Below are 24,940 nucleotides of genomic sequence, written 5' to 3' on the forward strand. Positions count from 1 at the left end.
AGCGAACTTCCCATTGCTTCTGCCCATCACTGAATTTTAATTCCTGGTTTACCTTTAGTAACTCATCAATCATGGCCTGAAAAACTGTATCAAGTCATTGTTAGGCATGGATGGGCACAGTTGTGTACAAAAGATCATACTTTTATCTTCATCTGCATTCAGTCTCTTTGCCTTTTATCCAAGAAAAGTAAATACTAAATAGACAAAATAATTACTATATTAGTAGATGCACAAATTGCTCTGATGTCCTAATATATCCAATTTTAAGAAGCAAGGAGTGCTGGTAAGAAAAGAAGAACATACACACAATCCACAATGTGCTGAGAAGACTGGAATTTTTTTCATAAAGGCAAATAAGGCAAGACCTGAAGTTAAGTGAGACTCATGAGAGAGGAGGCTGGATAAATAGATATGGAGCCAAATTAGACAGACACAGAAAGCAGGTAATTGCCATGACTTATTCCTCAAGAGAAATAGAATGGAGTTTCATTTTAATAGATGACATGGTTAAACATGCATTGTACCAGAACCAATTTGAATTTTGCAGAAGAGATTGAATGGGAATTGGACAAGAGACATTGCCGTTTAGAGACTACTACAGCAATCAGTGAAAGATGGAGTAGAAGTCCACACAGGGGGAAAATCTGTAATATATTAAAAAGACAATAAGAATAGAAAGATGTGAGTGGTGCCAGAGTTATGTCAGACACTTGCATATTTAATTGAGAGTAGAGGATATACAGAAGAGAAAAAGTTCAGGACAAAATAACAGATACAAGTCTATTCCTAGGTGTAGGGAAGTCTAGAGCAGCAGTAGAGTGGTTTATACAGAGAATGAGAGGAGGTATTTCTGCTTGGAGCCTGTTGGATTTGGGGTGTCTTCAAATAATCAGTATTAAATAGCCCAATAGAGAGCATGATAGAGTTGCCCCTGGAGATGGCTCTGACTTATAGATGAAAATGTGGACATGAGCTTTTGGTGTTATCTGTGGACTCATGAATCACCATTGTCACTCCACTGAGAAAGCAGGATGAACACACAACTTGGTTCAAAGTACAAGGAGACGCCAACAAGAGTAGGAAATATTCATTTTAAATAGCTTGGAAAAAATGAAGGAAAATAGATGAAAGTAGTATCCAAGAAATAGAAGAAAAATACTTCCTATAGAAATAAGAACTCAATGGCACCAGTTGCCGCCTTAAATTCAAAAAGATTACTAGTAGGTTTGGGAACTAGGCCATGGGTGAGTTGGAAAGAGTCATTCTCATCTGTGTAACATGAGAGATCCTGAAGTGGGATGAGGTAAGCTGAGGAAGAAACCTAAGATGGTAAAATCGCACAAGCATAGACCATGTTACCAAAAACTTAACTCTTAGCACTGAATTTTCAGAGTAGATTCCCTTTAAAAAATGAAAATCCTAGTGTGAAGATCACAGTTTGTATCTAGTTTCAGTGACAATGTACAATGGTTTTGTACTGTGGAAGATGGAGCCAGACAGAAGAGGAGGGGAGAAGGAACTTGGAGAAATAGGGGAAGTGGAAATCATAGTCAGAAAATAAATGTGTGAATAAAAACTATTTTCAATAAAAGGAAAAAATAAAACAACCATGTCTAATCTAGAAATTAGTGGTTCCTCAGTAAACACATGTTTAGCTGAATGGCTTACTCATCTGACGAGGCAAACTAGATATGCAGAAAACAAGTTTAAGTAGTGTGAGGATCACCGGAGCAATCAGGGGCATGTTTCATCCGCTACAGTTGACTGAAGATTACCTCACATGATCTATCTTTATGAATCAATCATACCACACTAGGAGATTTTTCTCTGAGATCTGGTTCTTTTCCAGGTCACTTCCTCCTTTGACCCCTCAAGGCATGCTAGCAAATTACAAATTACAATCAAATATCAATTTTCCAAACTGATGACTTTAAAGAGCAATAATGTATAGTCAAAATGAGAGTAAATTCATGTACCATTTATCTCTGTGATGTATATCATTGAGTATAAGTAGATTTCATATGGCATTAATAACAAAACGAAAAGGCATCTCAAGTGAAATGACTCAAAAAGACCTGGAAACTTTCCCAACATCTCTGCTACAATTTTTCTATTGCATCACGTGTGTAAGTTATACTTTAAGTCAGTGTAATTTTTTAACATCAACTAACATATATTATATAGAGAGTATAGTATATATAAAGAGTATATATGGAGAGTATATATATGTGTACATATATAAGTGTATGTGTATACATACATACATATATATATATATATATATATATATATATACATACATACATACACATACACATAAAGAGAGGAGAAAGAACGAGAGAATAAAAGAGGTAATCAAGTTTCATCTACTCTTGGAGTATTTCCCTATTATTGCAAGCATTGTCAAGATATGATATTCTATGACTATCTCTGACAACTCTCTTTCACAAAAGTTTAGGAAGTAGAAATTTTTACCATCCTTAAAATTGCCCAGCATCTCTTTTCATCATTTCCGCTTAGTTAAGAAACATGACTGTTTCCTCTCTAACACATTGCATATTAAGATGGCAAGCATATGGTAGAACCAAGGAGGCTGGAGATTGGTCTGCGTCTTCTGTGAACAACATGAAGCAAGCAGGATCCTTCCCCAATTTACAGTGCTCACTTGTACAAGAGAAGAGTCAAGTAGAGCCTTCAGTATTCAGTATTCTTGGTATTCTTGCTCTCTCTGATGAAACTAGATCTAAATTGATGCCACCTTATTTGTGCTTTATGATGTTTCAAAACTTTTTATGTTACTGAGTACTTGCTATAGTGGAGGAAAACACAAAATAAAAAAAAAAAAGATTTTAAAAGTTGGCATCTAAGTCATATGATTATCAGATTGGACTTTTATTACTAGAGCTGTTGAGTAAGAAACTGTAAAGTACCAAAAAGTTCATTTTTGGTAAGTGACTACATAGTGCTCATCCTCAGGTAAGAAAGTTAAATTATATATTCTTCTCCAAAGTCTGAGGAATATTGGAGAAGAAAGGCCAGAAGGCTGGAAAAAGTAACAGACCCAGGGAGAAGCCTGCTGCCAAACCATCTGTTCAGTACCACCATAGTCAATGCCACTCTAGCAACAGCTATAATTGCCTATATGAGGCCTGCATGAAATCTATCTAGCTAACATTTCCATGGACACAAGGGTAAGTGAGGAGCCCATAAGGCCCTACTCCTACCTGAGAGGTTTCAGGCAGCCCAGAGCTCCTAATGGAGAGAAAGTCAAATTCCATCATAGATGATGCAACTCATAGATTGCCCATTTTATATGTCATGCTTATACAGACAACATGAAGCAGTAGGTATTACATAGAGAGAGGTATTACATAGAGGGACATGAAATCAAGAGTGGGTAGAACTCATGAGCAGTTGGACAGGGGTGGGGTGGGGTGTGAGGAGTGGATTTGACCAAAATAAAAAGAATTCGTCTATGAAGGAAATAACTTAATTTGGGACAATAGCCATATATTATCCATATGCTACATACAGTAGCTCACTATTAGGGGTGATCTGAGTTCTTGTATTCCATTCTTTGTAATTACAACTGTGAATCTGACATCTGCACTTTGGACATTTTCTGAGAAGTAATATGTTTCTGTAAACAAACATTTAATCACACTCATTAGATATGTTAGCTATTTCATAGACATCATAGACTTCATAAATTTTCAACAGGTGTCAAATATTTCCCAAGATTTCTCTTATACCTAAAGCTGCATGATGAGATACTTGAAGTTAATTACTCATGTCTGTTTCTTTTTCTTCTTTATTAATCATCCCAATTGTTTACATCTCAAATGATATCCTCCTTCCCTGTTACCCCCCCCACATAACCCCCCATACCATATCTGCCATCACCTCCTCCTCTTTGCCTCTAAGGGGGTGCTCTCCCACCCACCTACCCACCCTTTCCTGCCCCACTGGTCCAGCATCACCTATGCTGAAGCATCAAATCTCCACAGGGACAAAGGACTCCCCTCCCATTAATGTCAGACAATGCCATTCTCTGCAACATATGTATCTGGAGCCACGGATCCCTCGCTGTACACCCCTTGATTGGTGCTCTTGTCTCTGGGAGCACTGGGTGGTCCAGCCAGCTAACTTTGCTCTTTCTGTGGGGTTTACTCAGCTTGTTCTGGAATCTGAAGAGTGGCAAGTCCACAACTTACAGAGAAATGTCCTCCTAACAGGAGTATCTTATTGCTGACACTTCATTATTTTCTCTACTTTTGTCCAACAGTAATTTACAAATGGCAATGGGAGTGTTTTTACCTTTTAATAAAGCAGAGACACTAAAATAACTTTGATAAAAATAACTTTTACTTGACTAACAGAAATTGCTTGAATACTAGTACATGTGATGTATGTGTGTATGTGTGTGTGTGTATGTGTGCATTATACACTTACATGTAGACATGAAATTATCTAAATCAGTATAGATAAAGCAATTTTAAAAAGCAAGTCCATTTGTTATGAAGAAAACTATGAAGCAAAAGTATAACTAGGTGAAGCCCTCAGGGATAATAAGAAACCATCACCTCAGCTCCTGATTTGATTTCCCAGTCAAAGCATAGGTCTACATTAGAACTTATCCAATCGTTTTTTTTTTTTTTTTTTTTTTTTGCTTCTGTTTTATTTAAGTAAGTTAAAGTATGGTGCATGTGTTTTCTGTTTTCTCTTTCTCCGTGTAAATGGTTCCTAAGCACCCTGACATGCTTTAAAACAACAGTCACACAGAATGAATTTTCAGTTCACATTGGAAAACTTGTCTTCCTGTGTCAGAATTTCTGCTGGCTATCTAGGCTTTGAGGAGGCTGTTTAACTGATGAGCTTCAGTTTTCTTGCCTCTAAATTGATTGAATATTGAATAATAAACATGGTAATTAGCACCAGAATATAAATCGTGAGTGCATAAACCTTTTTAACTAAGCTGAGTGTGGAATACGAGGTGCAGGTTTACATGTTCCATAATGCCATTATAACACGAGATGGTTTGAGTAGCCCAGGGTTACTGCAGGAACACCAAGACAATTAGTCAAGCTGCTGATACATATTGCCTTGACACCACCAGTACTGGAATGTTGCCCACTGTAGAGTGTCTCCTAGCAGCATGAAGCACAGGGTAAGTCCCTGGGCAGGACTTTGCTGCTGTTCTAATACTCTCTGGAAGAGTCTAAGACTCTCTGATAAATGCCTCAAAGCCAGTGGAGACAACCAGACCCTGATCTGTTAATTAACTTTTATTAATTTGCATTATGGACACCCCATTTAAATTAATCAATTATAGTGTGAACATTATAAAATTATATCACCATTCTAATTAAGTGACTTCATATACTTATGAAAGAATTTTTATTATTTTTTCAATTTCCTCAAATTCTAAAAAGATGAAAATAGACTTATGTCAGTTTTAAAGGGTTTTGTCTCCATTATATGCTTCTCAGGAGAAACCAGTTGGTTAATTACATATACTCAAAGGAATGAGGAAGTAAAACTACCATTACTTCTCATTTGAAATACATAAACTGATTTTTAATATTCACTCCTATGAAGAGAGTATATGGCAGATATGAGACAGTGCATAGTGATAAGGAATGTTGAATTCACATTGTATTTCTTCTTACCAATACAGGTGGATCTTTTGGAATTTTCATCCTATGACATTTGTAGCTTATGTGAAAAAATTATTAAAAGGGCTTTTCTCTGAATGATTATGAATTTTTAGTGCCATTGTGTTGTTAGCATATTTTCTTATAATTGTATTAATTACTTTAAATAAAAAGAGAAATTTCACTAAAGGAGAAGTCATAATGTGAGATGACTATACCTGTATATGAACATTTCCACAGATTTTATTTTTAATCTCATTGTATGTATGTATGTATGTATGTATGTATATATATATACACATATATATATGTATGTATATATATATATACACATATATATATATATGTGTGTATATATATATATACAACTTTTACTTTTAACTCAGAAATTTACTGGAAGCATTCTAACAAATTGTGATTGAATAAATGAGCGACTTGGCACCCTTTGGAGTATTTACTAACCTGTGTTGGAGCATCTAGAATTAAAATGGTCTACCTGAAACAAAATGAGTGCTCTTTACCTTTCTTATCATTGAAAACTGTGTTTTACGTGGTGAATAGTCACCAACCTGTACCGTGGATAACTAGGAAAAGTTATTAAAAGAGAAGGAAAGCAAGCAAGGAGATCATAAGACTTGCCTGTTTCTTTCTCCCATGTGATTAAGCTGCAGACTAATGTAGAGTTGGGATTGCTTCCATGATTTTACAGTGTAGCATGAATAATATATTTCCAGGCTTCCTCTTGAAAGTATGTATTCCATGCCCAGGCCCAGGCTTGTGATTCATTAGATCATTCAAGTCCTGAAAACCTGTAGCTTAGCTAAATTAGATCGCACATGCTGGAGATGAGTCCTAAAGGCCATTCTACTTTGACTTTCTTAAATAACCATGTTGTCATATCAGTAATTGAAATACCTGTTTTATTTCCACCTGTATATTCTAGACTCAGAGAAAAATAGCCCACACAGAGAATATTTGAATCCATTTTAGTGAAATCAGCTAGCTTGTTATTTCTCTACAGTATTTACAAATTAAAAATTCTAGTTGAAAACTAAATGTATATGTGTAATAATTGTCCATCATTACAAAAAAGCATTTTTTTTCAATGTTCATTTTCCATTCTGTACTGCAAATTGCACTGGAGGAGACAATATGCACTACCTGATTTATATTTCAAGGCTCCTTTCAGCAACACAATGCCAGAGACCAATAATCGTAATCTAGTCCTTCCTCAGGAAAATGACTACTTTATTTGACAGGGTTTAGAAATAGAGAGAGAGGTGCAGGCCAGAGACAGACTAAGGAAGGCTTTAACAATGAAAACATTTATTGACCTGGAAAGAAATTTCAGAATATTCTTAAATGTCAGTCTTATATTATTAGATGAAAACAAGTCGCCAAGCAAGAAAGGAGCACGTTTGGTGGAAGACTGGCTGACCTGTGGAGACTGTGGTTTTGGAGATATCTATGAACTCCCTCACATCCCCTGCTTCATGACTGGGTGGTTGGTTGCTGTTGTTGCTGTTGTTTTGTTTTGTTTTGTTTTTTGTTTCTGTTTGTTTTTCTTTGTGGGTTTTGTTTTGTTTGTTTGTTTGTTTGAGGCCTGCAGGTTTTGATCCTTGAACATAAATATTTCTTCTACTCATCTATCATAGTTGTATAGATACAAACAGTATTAGAAATATAACAAAATGTATATGTTCATGTAAATCACATAAAATCATGCATATGTGTGTGTATATATATATTTATATGTATATGTATATGTATATATGAAGGAAGTCATATATATGTTCACATACATGCACATAATAAACCCTCATTCTGTTTCTGCGTTCTTAGAGTATATGGTATAAATTGTACTGCTGAGTTTTCCTCTATGGCAATCAGTCCATCTCTTGTTCTTCCTATTCTCCTCTGGGATGAAACTACTGTCTAGAAGTCTTTAAAATGCATCGCCCAGAGCCCCGTGCCAGCTGGTTTCCAGTTAGATCTGCCAATGTCACCAGCGGGGAAATACAAGTTACTAGACGGGAAAAGGATTTTTTTTTCTCCAGCTTCTGGGTCTGTTTTCTCATCTTAGTAATCAAGAGTTTTGATAGTGGCAGAAGCAGCAGCCCACACAGTGACAGAAGTCATAGGCATATCTGGTTGGACAAGGTATCCAGTAACTTGAACTCTACTGGGACTTTGCATGCTTGCAAAGCAACAGTGAGTGGCCTACAGTCTGCATCTGTGCCTTACAACCACCAGCGCCAAAGCACGGACCTGCAGGCTCACATAACATCAGATGCTGTTTCTTCCTCCAGCCTTGGAGCCATTGACTTCCCAGCAAGTGCTACTCATTATGGTAATAGCTCCTCTGGTTTTCCCTCCCTCTTCAATAGGTCTGTAGACATCTCTATTTGAAAGACTGAGAATGGTTTCTGTTTACCTAGCTACATATCAGCACAAACATTTTTGCAACACAATGTATCAAATGATATACACTGAAAATTTCTATACACATCAACAGAATGTGCTTGTATAACAACTTATGTCTACATATAAATGTAATCCTTATCATAGTATTTGTATGCAACTACAGAGTGCTTTGTCATGTAACATTTCTTTATTTCAAATGATTTACTGTAAAAAAATTTTTTTTCTTGAGGAAAGAATGTGATAAGGGGGTATGGCTGTTGTTAGGATTTCCAGAGGCAGCAGAAGACTGCTGCACAATAATGAGGTTGGATGCTTACTAGGAAAGAGACAACAGTTTTAAATTAAAAATCTATCCATGTAAAAAAAAAGAAAGAAAGAACCTTCTACAAGGCAGCAAGATCATAAAAACAAACACTCATACTTTTCTCAATTTTCTCTGATAAGAATACTAAGAGAAACAGAAAAGCCACATCAAAAATATCATTGCCTTGAATTAAAGCTGTGTCAGAGAAGCAGGCCAAAGTAAGCATCTTCATTAGGAAAACTGTGCAAACACTGCTGTGCTATTTGGAGCAGTTGTGTTAAACAAAATGTTAACTGCCCCCCCCACACACACACACACACATACACACTCATACCATACTTGCACTTCGGTTACCAACACAATACAGTGCAGAGCAATCTTACCAGACCATTACAAATAGACAGTTTCAAGCTACTCATTCAAATGTGTCAAATTTCCTGTTACTACCCAGAACATGCAAACCAGTCACAGAAAACCGCTCTTAACAGGTCTAACACATGGTGCACCAGGTCAGAACTGGCTCCTTTCCTTGTGTACTTCCAGTGTGTCAAGCACTATGCTACATCTTTAACATCCATTAATTCAGTTACCCCTCCCAAGGCGTGTATGAGACAGGGGGTATCTCAAGTAAATAACCTGGAAAGTCTCGATGACAACACAGTCAAGTAGTTAGGGATGGAACTGGATGTCCAGCCAGTTCAACACAACTCTGAAGTTAGTGCCTGTAAGCATTTCTGCAGTGTTAGCACATGGAGGGAGATGTTTTCTTTAGCTACAGTACGAGAGGGGAGATGTTTCATATTTCCACTTTTAGAGTACAGGGCAAGTTAATAAATACAGGGCAAAATACAGCCACCTACAAACTACTGACATTTATGTCCAGAGGCAACCATGTAAGAGGTGGTGATCCTTAAGGTTAGCATGCATCCGTGCATAGTTCTACAAAATATTTTTGCAGCCCTTCTTTTACTGCAAGAAATAGACCATTCATCACGAATATAAACACAAATAACTAGATTAATGGTGTTTCAGCTCTGAACTCTATTTTCCTGTTTTGAAGTATTTCCATTAATATAATTTTGTGAATATTCAGAAAACGTTGTTGCCTAGATCATTTGACACAACAAGTAGGAAGTAGCAAAAATAGTGGCAGGACAACAGAAGAGTCATGTTGGTGTCTATTGTAAGTTTTATATTTAGGTCTCTTTACTTGATGCAACGCAATTGCTTATTACATGGCCTACACTACAGGGTCTTAATGGCGGTCTCTCTGTATACCCTTGCTCAATTTCTAGCACATTTCCAAGTCCCATACCAGTGTTAGGTCCACCAATTCTTCGGATCTCTAATTAACCATAATGTACACTAGAAAATTCTCTGCAGCTCAATGACTAGTGTAGTGGTTTGAATGAAAATGGCCCACAGAGGCTCATAGAGAGTGGCATTGTTCTGAAAAGATTAGGACCTGTGGCCTTGTTAGAGGTAATTTATCACTGGGAACAGCAGCCTTTGAGAGAAACCCTGTCTCTTGGGGAAAAAAAAAGATTTCAGATTCTCAAACCAGTGTTACTCTCTCCTTACTTTCTCTTGCTGCTGTCTGAGGATCCAGATGTAGAACTTCCATCTACATTTCCAGCATCATGTCTGCTGCCCTAATGGCACCATGTTTCCCTCTGTGATGATAATGGACTAAACCTCTGAACTAAAATCCAGCCCCAATTAAATGTTTCTTTTTTAGGAATGGCCACAACCATGGCGTCTCACTGCAACAGAAACCCTAAGATAACTAGGAAAGGAAGTCACATTGCTCTCTCTCTCTCTCTCTCTCTCTCTCTCTCTCTCTCTCTCTCTCTCTCTCTCTCCCCTTCTCCCCTTCTCCCCTTTCTCTCACATCAGTTACTGTTTCTTCACAGAGACTAGTAGATTTATAAAGCAGTGTGAAATACATTTTTCAGTAAGTTCCATTCCTAGTCCACCATCTCCTTTAAGACAGATTTTGTGCTTGACATGTATTAAGGATCCTCAAATAGTCTGTGACAACTTAAGGTCTAAATTCTACCAGCTTTGAAGTGGAGCCGTATCAGCTCTGGGAATTCTCTCCTGTGGACTTGGGTAGCACATGCTATTCATCCAAGTGGGGCAGCACAGAGCTCTCCCAGGCAGTGACCTCCCTTGCCAGCCCTCATCTGTATGGGTTTCATCTTTATGGTGTCCATTTTCCATGGTGCTCTAATTTAACTTGTACCCAACACTCCCTGCCAATCCTTTCATTGTCCTCTCAAATGGCCTCCTTTTGCTCCATGACCCTAGCAGCTACAGTAGTTGGTTAAAAGAATGATCTTTCCGAATGCCTTTATTTATATTCAAAAGCAAATCATAGTATGAGGGTGTGCTTCTTGTATTTATTCATATTTACTGATATCTGGACTGAAATGTTTCACATTATCTGCTGATCGTGGAGGATACTTCACATAAGTGGCAGAATTTTCTCTATGGACAGCAGTTTTATTTTGTTTGTTTTGTTGGATTTTGTTTGTTTTGTTTTGTTTAAAATGACGACCTTTCACTACTAAAAGTCTTTTCCCTTCAGAGAAAATGGTTCTGCATAGGACACTTTGTCAGGTTTTAGAATTTCCTTTGAATTGGATTCTATACCTTTACAAAGACTAAAAAACATCAGTCAGTGGCTTACAAATATAGTAGAAAATCTTTTACAACTGCTGATCTTCCTACTCTTCATCAATCACAGCACTTACCTTGTTCAGAATTCTAGAGCTAGCCTCATTTGTGAAGAACATAAAACTCCCTAAACTCAGAAACCATGTTGAATTCCAGTAAGCATATCCTCCAGACTAAATAATGCCAAAGTGCTACAGAAATGCAGCTCAGGTTATTCTGTAGGAATGTGTTAACATCAATATGTTTGTATCCACCATCATCTACTTTTTAACATGTTCTAGAGAAACGACTCTATTAATTTCAGGTACCCTGTACATCCTAATGATCACAGAGAATAGAAGGAACGTAACACTTAAAATTCACAGCACAGTGGCCACTCACCGATTGAAAGGAAACCTATGATGGTTTATTACTTTTTATTTTTATTACTTTCCTTTTATAACATAGTTCCTCAAATGTTACTTCTATGATAACAACAACAAAACAAAAAAGCAAGTCATTAATGTAACTGTCACCAAGGTCTCTCCCAGCAGCCTCGCCTAGAACTTGTGAATTTACACTACACAGAATATGGGTAGCCAGACAAGAACATTAAATTGGCATAAGATGCTTTATCTTACTCTTCTGCTGCTCCAACAGAATTTAAACTGAGTTATTTCGAAGGATATTCTGTCCTGCCAGCCTAGTCATTGTTGTGGCTCATAAACTTTTAAAGTTAAGTAAGACTACTGACTGTTCCACTTTTATCGTGTATGTAAACAATAGCTCTCTAATTGGATTTAAGGCTAAGTCAATTGGAGGAAATTCGTGTCTATTATTATAAAACTAGCCAATATCTATGGCTGCAGAAGTCAGATACTCAAGAAGAGACTCTGCTGATGTTATTTCACTAAACCAATATAATTTCTGTTTTCTAAGTATCATTATGCTCATAGATAATAATGATACTCTCACCGCTCATCCAAAAGCTTTTATCTTTGTAACATCTGGAGACCATTACAGTTATCCACAACTGTCAAAACTGAGGGAATAACTGACTGTTATGTACCCAACCCCAACTGATACATCTGTATACCACCTAAAGCTCAGAGGAAGCTCCCTGGAGAAAGGGCAGAAAGACTGTAAGAGCCAGAGACCTGAGATGCCTGCTGCTAGATAGTGTACCCTAGAGAAAATGGACCCATGAAATTGCAACAGTATGGTTGCCTGAACAAGATGGACATAATGACACCAGCTGACTTACTTAAAAGCCGGGAGGAAATTCTATGAAGTCCTACTCTAAATGCACTGCTACACTGGAAGGTAGTCAGTGTCTGCTGAGAAAGGAAGGATCTATTTCCTCCAGGAATAAGCTCCTGCATAGGTCATTTATTATCAATTCAGTCTTGGACATATCAGCAATACAGACTCAGTAGGCTGTATACAGACACGTGTGTGTGTGTGTGTGTGTGTGTGTGTGTGTGTGTGTGCATGCCTATGTGCATGCACACACATGTATATATATGGAACAACAAGAGACCATGAATTTAAGGGGCACAGGAAAAGTTGGGGTATGTATAGGAACTAAGATGATGTAGATACAGTGCTCGTGTAAGAAGTACTCTCTCTCTCTCTCTGTCTCTCTGTCTCTGTCTCTCTGTCTCTGTCTCTCTCTCTCTGTCTCTGTCTCTCTCTCTCTCCCTCTCTGATACGCAAGCACACACTCTCTCTCTCTCTCTCTCTCTCTCTCTCTCTCTCTCTCTCTCTCTCTCTCTCTCTCTCTCTCTCTCTCTCTCTTTCTTAATTGGAGGTTTATTTTGTCCCCTAGTCAAAGAGGCTAGCAGCCTAAGAGTATCATTCTGGGATCTTGTAGGCTTCTGGTGAGAGTTTTGTGCTGCCTCAACTCATGACAAACAGGAGAAAGTCAAGCAAGTACATGTCAAGGAAGCTAACTGTGACTGTGGCCTTTCTTATAACAACTCACAATTCAGGTAGGCACCGAACCACACTGTAGTGATAGGCATTAGCCTTTCCTAACAGCATAATCTCCTCCTTGAAACTTTGTTTCCTAATACCATTGCAGTGGCAATCAATTTCAGCAGGTATTCGGAAGACATAAGCCATCTCCAAGCTATAATATTCAAGAATAGCTGCATATAAACATATAAAGTTATTCATATTAGACATGGACATTTTAGTCTTTATATATAATCTTCTTGGCAACTATACTATTTTTAACACAAAGCTAATTTTTATCCTCATCTATACTTAGGAAATTATAGTTTTTCTGATAATGTTTACCTATCATTTGAACATATCATGTTTTTCTTTTTTTATTAGATATTTTCTTTATTTACATTTCAAATGTTACCCCCTTTCCTTGTTTCCCTTCTGAAAACCTCCTAACCACAAATATCATTTTTACAAAAAAAAAAAAGTGCCTGTCTTTTAATCACTTATTATCACCTTACCAGTAAGTACATAATTCATTTCTCCTCTCAAATAATGAAATTGCACCAGAGCCATTCCTATCCATTTGCAAGAAACTTTTAAACCCACAAAATGGTCGTATCTTTGAATTTCAACATGGAATATTAAGCAAAAGATAATGAGATGGTTCACAGATATTAGCCTCGATTTAATCTATGTATTTTATTAGCATAAATCCATTTGTTGTTACCTAATCAGTATTCTCTTGTTCGTTTATTCCAACTAGCAAGATTGTGTTAGCCATCAAAGTGAAGCAGAAACAACAGAAATGCAGTGTGGCCCCCTCATCCTGCCCCCACCATTCACGGCCTTCATTCACACAGTGGCTGTCGGTTGAGTTGACCTTAGCGTTTTTATTTTTATTTCACACTTTTATTCCTTGAGTGTCTTTGTGAGTGCACCTGATGGTGGTCTGCACACTTTGCTTACAGGAGTTCATCTTCTCCTTCTACAGTGTGGGCTCCCAAGGCTGAGCTCAAGTTGACAGGCATGACTAGAAATGACTTGACCTGCTGAGTCAAGTCACTGAAATCACCTTAATTTTCTTAATTATCTTTTGATGGGACAGCCTTTTCCCTTTGGGCGGGAATGACACCATATCACAATGCAACTGAGGCGTCCAGGTTTATCTAAAGTTCCATTTAAACATATAGACATGAAAAAGAAAAAGAAAAAGAAATCCCTGTAGGATCCAGAACAGTCAAGCACACCACAAGACAACAGGCTGGAACCTGAACCCACGGGCTCTTACTGAGATTGGCACAACAATCAGGGGCCTGCATAGGCTCGCTGTAAATATGCTATAGTTGTGTAGCTGCGTTTTTTGTTTTGGGTTTTTTTGTTTGTTTTTTGTTTTTGTTTTTTGCAGGAAGGGGGATGCCTAACAGTGAAAGCGGGGCTGTTTCTGATGCTTTTGCCTGCCTTTGGGACCCTTTTAGTCCTACATGGTTGTCTCATCAAGCCTTAGTACGTAGTCGTATTGCAACGTGATATGCCATGATTGGTTGATATCTCTGGGAGGCCTGCTTGTTTCAGAAAGGAAATGGAGGCAGAGTGGATATGGGGAGGGAACAAAATTGGAGGGACTGTGAGGAGAGAAGAGAGGGGAAACTGTGGTCTGAATGTGATATATGAGAGAATAAATTAACAATTTAAAAATAAAATCCCACTTTAGGATTCTTTAAATTTTGTATTAAATTGATATATTTTATATTACATTTATATTTTATATTTCAAATTATTTTACATTATTGTTTTATATTTTATATATTATTTTATATTTAATTTTTAAATTTGTTATTTTTATAGATATCACTATTTTGGGGAAATTTATAGAATTGCAAGTCTTCTACTCAGATCATCACTCTTATTTAAATGAATGTGATTTTTATTTAACCACTTTGTTGAAATCGAAAGTGATAAAATCTAAGACTAAAACAAAAATATAGGCCTTTTAAATGATTTGACTTTTGTTGTTAATTTATTGTCTAACTATGGTAGATGTAAAGGACAACAGAAGAACATCCGGGAGAAGAAGACAGTACATCAAATATGAACACTAGTTTTCTAGATATGTCACTACAACTTACAGTTTATTCCCTTACTGGGAAGGTAAAAAGCTCCAGGATGTCTCAGAGCTTTCATTACAGGAAAAAAGAAAATACAATGAACACTTAGAGTTATAAAATTTGCAGGCAATTTAGATACAACAAATAATGTTTTATATGCATGAAAATTTTTCCTCATGAACTTTAGTCTTTTATATGACTAATCAATGCTAAGCTGCCAACCTTCTCTGAATATTTAGACATATGTCAAAAATGGAGATCTTCTTGGCTCTTTATCCTCCTGATTTAACAGGACATACCAAGTCTGAATAGTAGAAAGGAAGAAAGAAGCAGGGGCCTTTGAGGAAGCACAAGAGAAATTGCCATTATTTTGTTGGTCTTACTTAAATGTTACACTCCAGTAAGGATAATTGCAATCATTTCCTGTTGTTGCTCTAACAAATCACCGTGCATCTTCCAGCTTAATGTAAATTATTGATCTTCTATTACATTCAATCAGAAGCCTCTCAGGGATAAAACTCATAAGAGGAGTAGGGCTATGATCTTTCTAAAGAGCCATATGGCTATCTACCTTCTTGACTGGGTTTCAGGTGATCATCTACATGCCTCAGCTTAGGATTCTCTACTTTTTGTCAAAGTCAGCAGTGTGGTTTCTTAAGACTAACCCTCTCACCTGCACCTGCCCATTCCTTACACATGGACCTGAGCTTCCTGGTCCAGGTTAATCTTCTCAATGTCTTTAATTTCAGCTCTTCTTATTCTTTAAGGTATTGTGTGTGTGTGTGTGTGTAGGTGTGTGTATGGTGTGTGTGTGTGTGTAGGTGTGTGTATGGTGTGTGTGTGTGTGTAGGTGTGTGTATGGTGTGTGTGTGTATATATGTATACACACATGACTTTGGAATGTCAGTATAATTCAGATGTTATTATTCTGCCCACCATAATAAAATATTAAAAGTAATGTTTGGATAGCTTGGTCAGTAAGTGTTTTGCAGTGCTCAGACTCTATGAAAAAGTCAAACAAACAAATGTATTAAAATACATATAAGTTGTATTTACATTTATAAATTGGTCATATTAATACCCTGATCCATCTTCTGAGACCTCTCTATTTATTGAACCTGGAAGATTAACTGTTCCAGATAAAATGCATTGTTTAGAAGACTGAGGTCTCCCTGTGGTCATACCCTGATGGATCTTAAAGGGCAAGTACTAAGAAAACCCGTTCACCAAGTACCTGCCTCTCTAGGCAACTGGCAATAGGTGATAATTACACATCCAGCACCCTGTAGCTGCTCTGGGTTTTGCTTTCTCAAGGGCTATCATAAATGGTCAAGGAATTGTTGTATATTTCCCCATAAGAGGGATAAAAAACCATGGAGTAATGTGAATATCCTATCGCTATTTCTCATCCTCACTATCCTTAAACCTTCTAAATCAAAAAGAATGATCAGGTGCCTATCTTGTGACTCATTTCACAGAAGCTTTTGAATATGTTAGAGTGAAAAGTGAATTCTTAACTTATGGATTCATCTCCTCAGCCACCTATATACATGGCCGATTTGTAGGCCCTTGCAGCCTTTTGTAAGAGCAGTTATGAAATAGTTACATGGAACTCGAAAGCCTCTGCAACTAATAGGGAAGTTTAGTTACACCTAGAACAACTAGCCAAGTAATCTTGCTATATACTAAAGTGAAAAGATTACCGTGGAAAAGGGAGTGTTTACTCAGTGTTACAAAATTCTAACAGGAGAACAGTTCAGGAAATCAATCCCCTCCTAGAGCTCCACCAGAACGAAAGGGAACATTCCTGCCAGTTAAAGTTAGAGAAGTGACGTCTTTCCTGGCAAAACAACATTATTTTTATAAAAGAACATTATCCTAATTAATGTTCTATAAGGTTTTTCAAAGATTGTCCACTTTGCAACATTAAGAGTACATACGCCTCTGGTCGGCCCCAGCACCGGGTCACCTTGGGCATGGAGTCTGCGGACACCCCCAAGGTCCACAGAGCACTCTCCATGGAATCTTAGAACCTCTGGTGAGTGGAACACAACTTCTGTTCCAATCCAATCGCGCTGAATCTGAGACAGCATTAATTGGGGAAGCAGAAAACCCAGACTGACCAGGGTCACAAGTCCCTTCCGGTCGGCCCCAGCACCTGATCACCTTGGGCGCGGAGTCTGCGGACACCCACAAGGTCCCCAATGGTAATAACTGCTAACATTTACTGGGCACTCAATGAATGTCAAGTGTTGCTCTTAAAGCACCATATTTGGAGCATCCATCCTTGCTGTAAAGAAGTAGAAACTGAAGCTACAATAACTTTTATGCTATATAATTGCTAACTATTTAAGATTAGGGAGTTTGATCCCAAAGCCTTACTGTGTTTATATTCACCTGTAACACTTGTCCTACGTGTGATAACACAATAGCTCCAACCATGAATGTATCTATGAATCAGGTAACATACAACAGGGAAGACAAATGTGCCCCCCGCCCCCCCGTGTTACAGGGTGTGTTGAGAAATGTAGTTACTCATTGTGAGTGCCTGGAAGGAATGTTGAGTTGAGTGGATAGTAGAAGCTGACTGCCTTTCTGTCACCACAACGATACTTAGGGTACTGTGAAGTACTCAGTAAGCACTGTAGGGAAAGAGGGCCTAGAGCAATACTACCGGAGTTCTGCATGGAAACGGGAGGGGATTCTAAATCATGATTAGAAATAAAGGTTATGTGTGAATGGTGGCTACAGGGAGCATACAGTTGAATGAAGACCCAAAGAGAATAGGGTGTGCTCACTCTTTTCAGGAACTAGTGCCCCTTTAAGTACAGACATTGTACCATCAATTATATGACAAAAATGATGTTGAAAAATGGGTAATCAAGAAATGAAAGAATAAAACTCGATGAGAAAAATGAAGGAGGATATTGTTTAAAAAAACTTGCAACATTTATTTCAAAATATTATAGAAATTTTGAATTAATTATAGAAATTATATTAATAAATTTCACATATTAACAGAAATGTGAAATAAAATCTGCCAAAGAGAATTCATGACTGTCAAAGCCCCAAACTGGCAGCCTTGCCAAGAAGGAAGAAAGTTAAAACTCAAAACTGTGTAGCATAGAGTCCCCAGTGTCAGCCTCACATAGGGACAGCCTATGTTTCATTATTTATAACTTGTTTTGACAATAAATCGAAGTCTCTTGAAAGAAATTTCATGCATTAAAATAACAAAACATAAATTTTAAAAGAATAAGCACCCCAGGAAATAAAATAAGACTTAGACTGGAAATGAGTTACAAGCACAGGTGAATCGTGGGGTTAGAAGACAACCTTTGATCCCTCTTATTTTAACTCTGGGCTTTCTATCAGCCAAAGGAACATAGAAACAGAATTGTGTTTACTATATAGTTATCTCTCTTTTTGTGGAAAAAACTAAATAAATATTTCCTTTCTTAGTATTTCTATTTAAGATGTAATATGTAAACAAAAGAAATTTTCAGTTCAACACATCAGGTGTCCATCTCTGCAAAATTGAAATCATTAGCAAAAACAAATTTCAAAATACCTTCTTCATTTTAAAAACTTGATTTGTACTTTTATATTATTGCAGTTCAGGATACTATCTAAATTAAGAAGTAACTTATCTCTTCTGAGTTTCAACTTCAGGTAGTCCTTCAAATGATTAAGAATTGGGAATTAAGAATTGGGAATTGCTATGTTCCTATTAGCACCAAAGAGTTTCTTCATATGGACCTATGCACTAAGTGTGTGTGTGTGTGTTTCCTAAGTATTGGATTTATTATGAGATTGACACTAGCAAAAGACATTTGCAAAATAGAATTTTAAATAGAATTTTAAATTTTGTTCAGATTCTTTTCTTAGAATATATAAGTATATGGCAAAGGGTTACTGACAGAATCAGCTAACTTCACACTTGAAGGCACTTGGTAGAAATATTGGGCATGTGCCCGGTTCTCCCTGCTCTTGGGTCCTCTTTATCCAGATTTAAAACAACCTTCACTGAAGCTCTGTTCTTATTTTCCTACAGAAAATACTTATTTTATTGCAAAACATTGTACAATATGTACTTTAACTACAATTACCACTAATTTTTAAATTGGAAACAGTTAGGTTCGATGTCATCAATCATACATGATTTATATTTTTATTTCCAAAATATAAAGCAGAAACTTGTTTTAATTTGATTGCTGAAAATGAATAAATAAGAAAGAAGATAAATGTCAAGTAACAACAAAAGTCACAAAATTAAAGACCTTGAATATTGGCTTCCTACTTATGGAAATTTTCTGAAGTTAAATAAACACAGGCTTGTTTAAATAAGGATGGCACTCTTTCCTTCAGATGAATTGTAAGCACAGATTTTGTGTGCATTCTAAAAGATAAGGCAGGGATGAAAAGACAAGAAAAAGAAAGCAGTTTGCTTAATATGGTAATACAGCCCAGTCTTTACTGAAAATATGTGAAAGTATACTGTAGTCATTAATTCAAGAACAGGAGATCTGTGACTTCTCTATTACAGGGCATGTCTTCATAATTATAGCTGACACACAAAAGAATACATCAGTTTGGGAGCTCTATAAGATAATTATTCTATACGTACTCACAAGTATCTTGAAAATACTCACGACTGACTAGGCATTTAAGATAGGCATTTAAAAAAAGCACTAGGGTCTAACTATTCACTTCCTTATTTAGAAAATTCAATGTTCAGAAACTTCAAGGTTTCCATTATTTCTAGAATAACATCTATCGTTATCGTTTCTGGGTATACATTTGTAATTTTACAAAAGTAAGTTAAAATATTTGGATGTGTTTTGGATATATTTTTTTTTCTTGTTATAATGGGTGATTTAGACAAATGTACAACTCAGGAAACGATCATGAGACATAAAACCATTCAAGGGCCGTGGAATATGCAATTGACACTTTAAAGGGTCTCCTCCACAAGGTACTTTAGGCAGTAAAGCAGGCTTTGCAGTTCCTCTTGAATTTTAATTATATTGTGTCCAGGAAGGAATCCAGACTTGTAACCCACCCTAATTTTCATAAGAGTAATGATCAAGTATATAAAATAGGTTAAATATGCAGCTATGTTTAGTAATTAATGGATCAAGTGCAAGAATGAATGTCTTACTATTAATCACATGTAGATTAAGCAATACATAAAAAGATACATTGAAATCAATCTAAAGTTGAGATGTTATTTCAGAGTACATAAAGATAAGTAAGAGTCAATTGAAGAATATGTTTATATTTCTGAGAAGACATTTATTTTACTGAATTCAAATATACTGAGAGAGTTTTAAATTTTTCTTAAAGAATCCTACAATTATCATAACCAAGTTGTACATGTTTGGTGGCTAAAAAGAGCTATAATATAGAGGTAGGTGTTCATCTTGAACATAGTCAGTCATGTGTATCTCGCTACCTGTCTAGCATATGGGTGTGTGTACCTAGTACTGAATCTTAGAGGCATCATACAATCATAGTATTTTAAAGATGAAAAAATATAGAGGATAAACACCCTAAAATTGAGCAAAGTACTTGTGTTTTAAATAGACTTCTACATTATAATACTTTTGCTTTATCTGTATCTGTCGTGGATTTAGAGAAACATAAGCCATCTCTAATCAATTATTCACATGCTCATTGGAATGAAAACACATTTTTCTATTTTTCATGCAGAACAAACAGATAATCATGGATACTTCTGTGTTAACTTTCAAGATAGAAATAGAATTCCACTCTAGGATTTTCAGTTTACTAATCTGTGAGTATTTTTATGGAGAAAAATGCTTCATTGCTCTATTTTTCAATCAATCACTTCATTTCATATTTATTATAAGTAATCTATATAATATTTGATTTTATATAAGTGAAATCTCTTGAAATTATATGTATGTGTAGAAGTGAGTGTGTGTGTGCACATATGTGTATATGTATGCTCAACTCTCCTTTGCATTTTGAGGTTATCTACTGTTTCCTTTAAACAAACATAGCTTGAATATAAGAAATTTACATAATTATTTTTACATATCTGGAGACTTAACCATATTATATATTAGAGAGTGAAATGTCAAATCTGTATTATACAGGTATAAGTATAGCAAAAATTCAAAAATAAAATTTGGTAAGTAATTGTCACCTATTTTATTTCCATAGCAGAATACAAAATATGCTGATTAAGTAATTGCATGTTATTGAATGTTAAGGCCATGTCCAACTTTTAAACATCTCTACAAAGAACAAATGTGTGGAATAAGTAGGGAGACATGGGTTAAAAGAATAACGATAAGTGTTAAGCACGGGGAGACTTGGTGAAAATTTGTTACCAGCTAACATCCCAGTCTATAGTGCTAAGTGAATGGAATCTTGGGAAGTTACAAAAATTGGTAACATCCAGTTTTAGATCATTCTAGAAATTAATGTGAAAATGTATTATCATAGTAGATACCTATTTCAAAACTGTAAATGATTGTATTTAATTATCACATGATTAATACGTTTAATATTTATATTGAGGGCGTTTGAATACTTGAATGTCAACCTGGCTATAACTTTAAAGCCATTGTAGAGTATGAAAATAAATATATATACACATTATTTTTAATTTGATGTTTTACAACCTGTTGATCAAAATGGCAAGCGCACACTCTAGAGTCTAGAAAGAGGTCACATATTTTGCCTTAGAGAGAAAGACACCCTGCCACAGGAATAGAATTGAGACCAAATAAAGGCTTATCTCAATAATTCAACAAGGACAGAAAAGGACTGAATCACAATTTCCCACACAGCCCAGCTTATGTGAAAGACTGGTTAAAGTCTTTCTCGAGAAAGACACAAATTTCTGGTAAAATGTGGATTTAAACAAAGAAATGGGTTTGTGTACTACATATGAAAGATATTTTACCTGTTTCTAAAATAGCTCATAAATCATTTTAGTGAACATCATCCAATGAGTCAAACTGAAGAGTCATGAAAACAAAATAAGCAGATCAGCACAGCAATGGAATCAGCCAAGTAAATTATAGCATAGGTATAGCAGCTGTACCCTGGGCATCCAGCGCAACCAAGTGGCTGGAAGGCTGGTGTCTGTTGTCCATATTTGCACACCCAGTCTGTATAAGGTCATCCAGGCTTTGGGGACATGAGCAACCAGAGAAAGAGACACAGATATATCCTTGACCAAAGGACAGAAACTTTCTTTTTTAACACTAGAGAATTTAGTTCAACATCATACTCTAATCTCCTTGAATAAAATTAAAATGTGTAAATATGATGAGATATTCTTTCATCCCAAGACTGAGACACATATACTAGAACACAGTAATCCAACTCAGGATGGCTATGGAGTCAGTCACAGGGATTATCATCAACACACTGAGAAAGAACGCCCTTAAGAAAATTGGAGCATCCTAGGTTTACAAGACAACATGTGCCTAACTAAGGAAGAAGAGGGAGGAGAGGCTTGCCCTGAGGAAAATGCTCCTGACGCCGTGTGAGTTGTTGAACACTGTAATAGTTTGCTGAGGCTGCAGAAACCCCAATCCTTAAAATCTTTAAAGCAGGCAAGATTCAGACCCACTGCTTAGGCTGACTGTGGGCTATATTTCTCAGTCAGCTGTAACTGCCAAGTCCCTTTCTAGCCCTGTGAGTTTAATTGTAACTGTTAATGCAAACAGTGTTTTCCCAGTAACATTTCTGGCTTCTTCTCATTTAGTTTGGGGTGTTACAACAACACACATTTTAAAGTATGTGAAAACATGAGCAAAGAGTCTGTCATTGGGAATCTTGGTAATGTATGTGAGTACATGTAACCTCCCGATTCCAGATTCCACATGCAAATCACAGATGCTGTTTAACCAGTGGTATTTATAATATATAGCAGTTGTAAATAGTTCACACTAATGAAGTATTTGGTTATAATGAAAAGTATGAGGTAGAAAATACTCGAGTAAGTTAAATTCTTCCTCTCTACGTCATGCAGAATAAAAATACTCTCAAAATCAGATTAGAAACTTGTTCATTGAGTTTGGATACTTGGTCACTTACTGTGGTCTAAAACTGATCATACACGTAAAAATACTCAAACTATGTATAGGTGCATGCATGCACACATATATAAGTACATTTTTCTTTAAACTCATTTGAGCCCTTAAAACATTAGTTGATAGCACCCGTTATTGATTGATATAGTAAACTGATATAATTAATTGATATAGTAAAGCCTTTGATTTTGGATGACAGAATTTGAACAGTTTACTAAGCAAAATGAAGCAACTGAAATTTCAGGTTAACTTACTATTCTGAAATACAGCAAACAATCTGATTTGATTTTCCACAAAAAACTCATTTGCTTTCTTCTAAAGAATTTGAGTCTTAGATTTTAGGACTCTGAGAAACCACCCCTTTTCATTTCTCCAAGACAAACCCCTTGAAGAGTTTATTTTCTTATAAAGCAACTGTAAAATTGTTAAACTAATCTGAAAGTATGACTTCACAAAAGCACATTATAGGGTGTCACTCAAACTTTCTACACTACCTAAATCCTCAGATTCCTAGTGGACTCTGCGGGAAGATCTACCTTCTCCCTGCAGTTAACTGTGCTCAGTAAACATTTGCATACATACCACTACAGATCAAATGACTGGGACGACAAGAAACTCGTAAACACACACCCCTCACTATAATTGTCTGCAAAGTGTGTCTGCTGACAGAGCGCTTACTCCCTAGGAGACAAACCTGCTCTATCAGGCAGGACAGTATCTCCTAATGTCTCTTTTTGTTTTCATTCGGTTTTGAACCTGTACGGATGGGTGTGTGCGTCTGTGTACACATTACCGGAGACGGAGATCCATTCTTGCAGAGGGGCCCTCTGAAGACTCCCTTAATGCCCCGGTAGTGCCCATTGCTGAGATGTCTCGAACTGATGACCAGGTAACAAGCCATGTGGGTCCCCGCTGGAGGTGTAGTCTCAACTCCTTACTAAGCGACCAACAGGCAGGGAGATGCAGGCTGGCTTCTCCGCAGCAACAGTGACTGCCACCTCCAGAGAAGAAGAGGCCAGCAGCAAGCTGGGAACAGAGTGCCCGCGCGCCCCCGCTCCTCGACCTGCTTGTGGCTCTCTCTGCCCACAGAGGCTGCTCGGACTGAGGCGGCGGCGGCAGCAGCCCAGAACACTTAGGGGACCTGGCGAACCAGTCCACATGCTGTTCTGACGAGGCGGCGCTCAAAGGCGGGCTGAAGATGTGTTTTTTAAAGGACAACTTCCTGAGTCCACCAGGGAATCGGAGTCCTCCGCCCCCTTTACCCCGCCCCCTGCCGTCGTCGCTGGGTGCAGGCAGAATGGGGTGGGGACACTCAGGTGCAAGTTGGCATTTTCCAGCCGCCGAGTCCCCAGGCTGAGCTGTAGGCTGCGGAACCCGGGATGCAGCCGACGCAGCCTGTACAGGGAGCGTGGCGTTCCTCCGTGGGTCCAAGAGCCGCCCCCTCTGCAGTGTCCGGGAGAGGGCGAGCGCAAGGAGTTGGAGACGTGGTGACTGCCGCGAGGCGCGGGGACTGTGAGCGCTCAGCTTGGAGCTGTGGACTCTGTAGGGTCTAGGTTCCCGGAGTAGCAAGGAGAGATGACAGCTGCCACACCGGTCTCACTGCTCCTCCTCCTGGAACCACCAGCACCAATCTCTTGACCCTTCTGCCAGGCTTTTGAGCCAACTTTCTAAGGGGTTTAGGGGGCGGGAACCCAAGAAGACTAGGAAAGACTGTGGAGGGATCTGGAAGAGAGCATTTCCTTTAGTCATTTTCTGCCTGCTCACCTC

The 24,940-nt window shown here is 37.4% G+C and overlaps 1 protein-coding gene across 1 annotated transcript in view; it reads right to left on the bottom strand.

Moving 5' to 3' along the window:
- Positions 1–24,422, bottom strand: part of Znf804b (zinc finger protein 804B) — a 615,302-nt gene extending 590,880 nt beyond the window's left edge. Inside the window, exon 1 of the mRNA XM_021163875.3 lies at positions 23,967–24,422. Coding sequence (XP_021019534.1) covers positions 23,967–24,074 — 108 coding nt within the window. The 5' untranslated portion in view covers positions 24,075–24,422. The remainder of the gene's footprint in view (positions 1–23,966) is intronic.
- Between the last annotated feature and the right edge of the window lie 518 nt (positions 24,423–24,940).

Source organism: Mus caroli, unplaced genomic scaffold, assembly GCF_978045245.1.
Source record: "Mus caroli unplaced genomic scaffold, Mus_caroli_1 scaffold_4, whole genome shotgun sequence".
In the NCBI taxonomy this organism is placed as follows: Eukaryota; Metazoa; Chordata; class Mammalia; order Rodentia; family Muridae; genus Mus; species Mus caroli.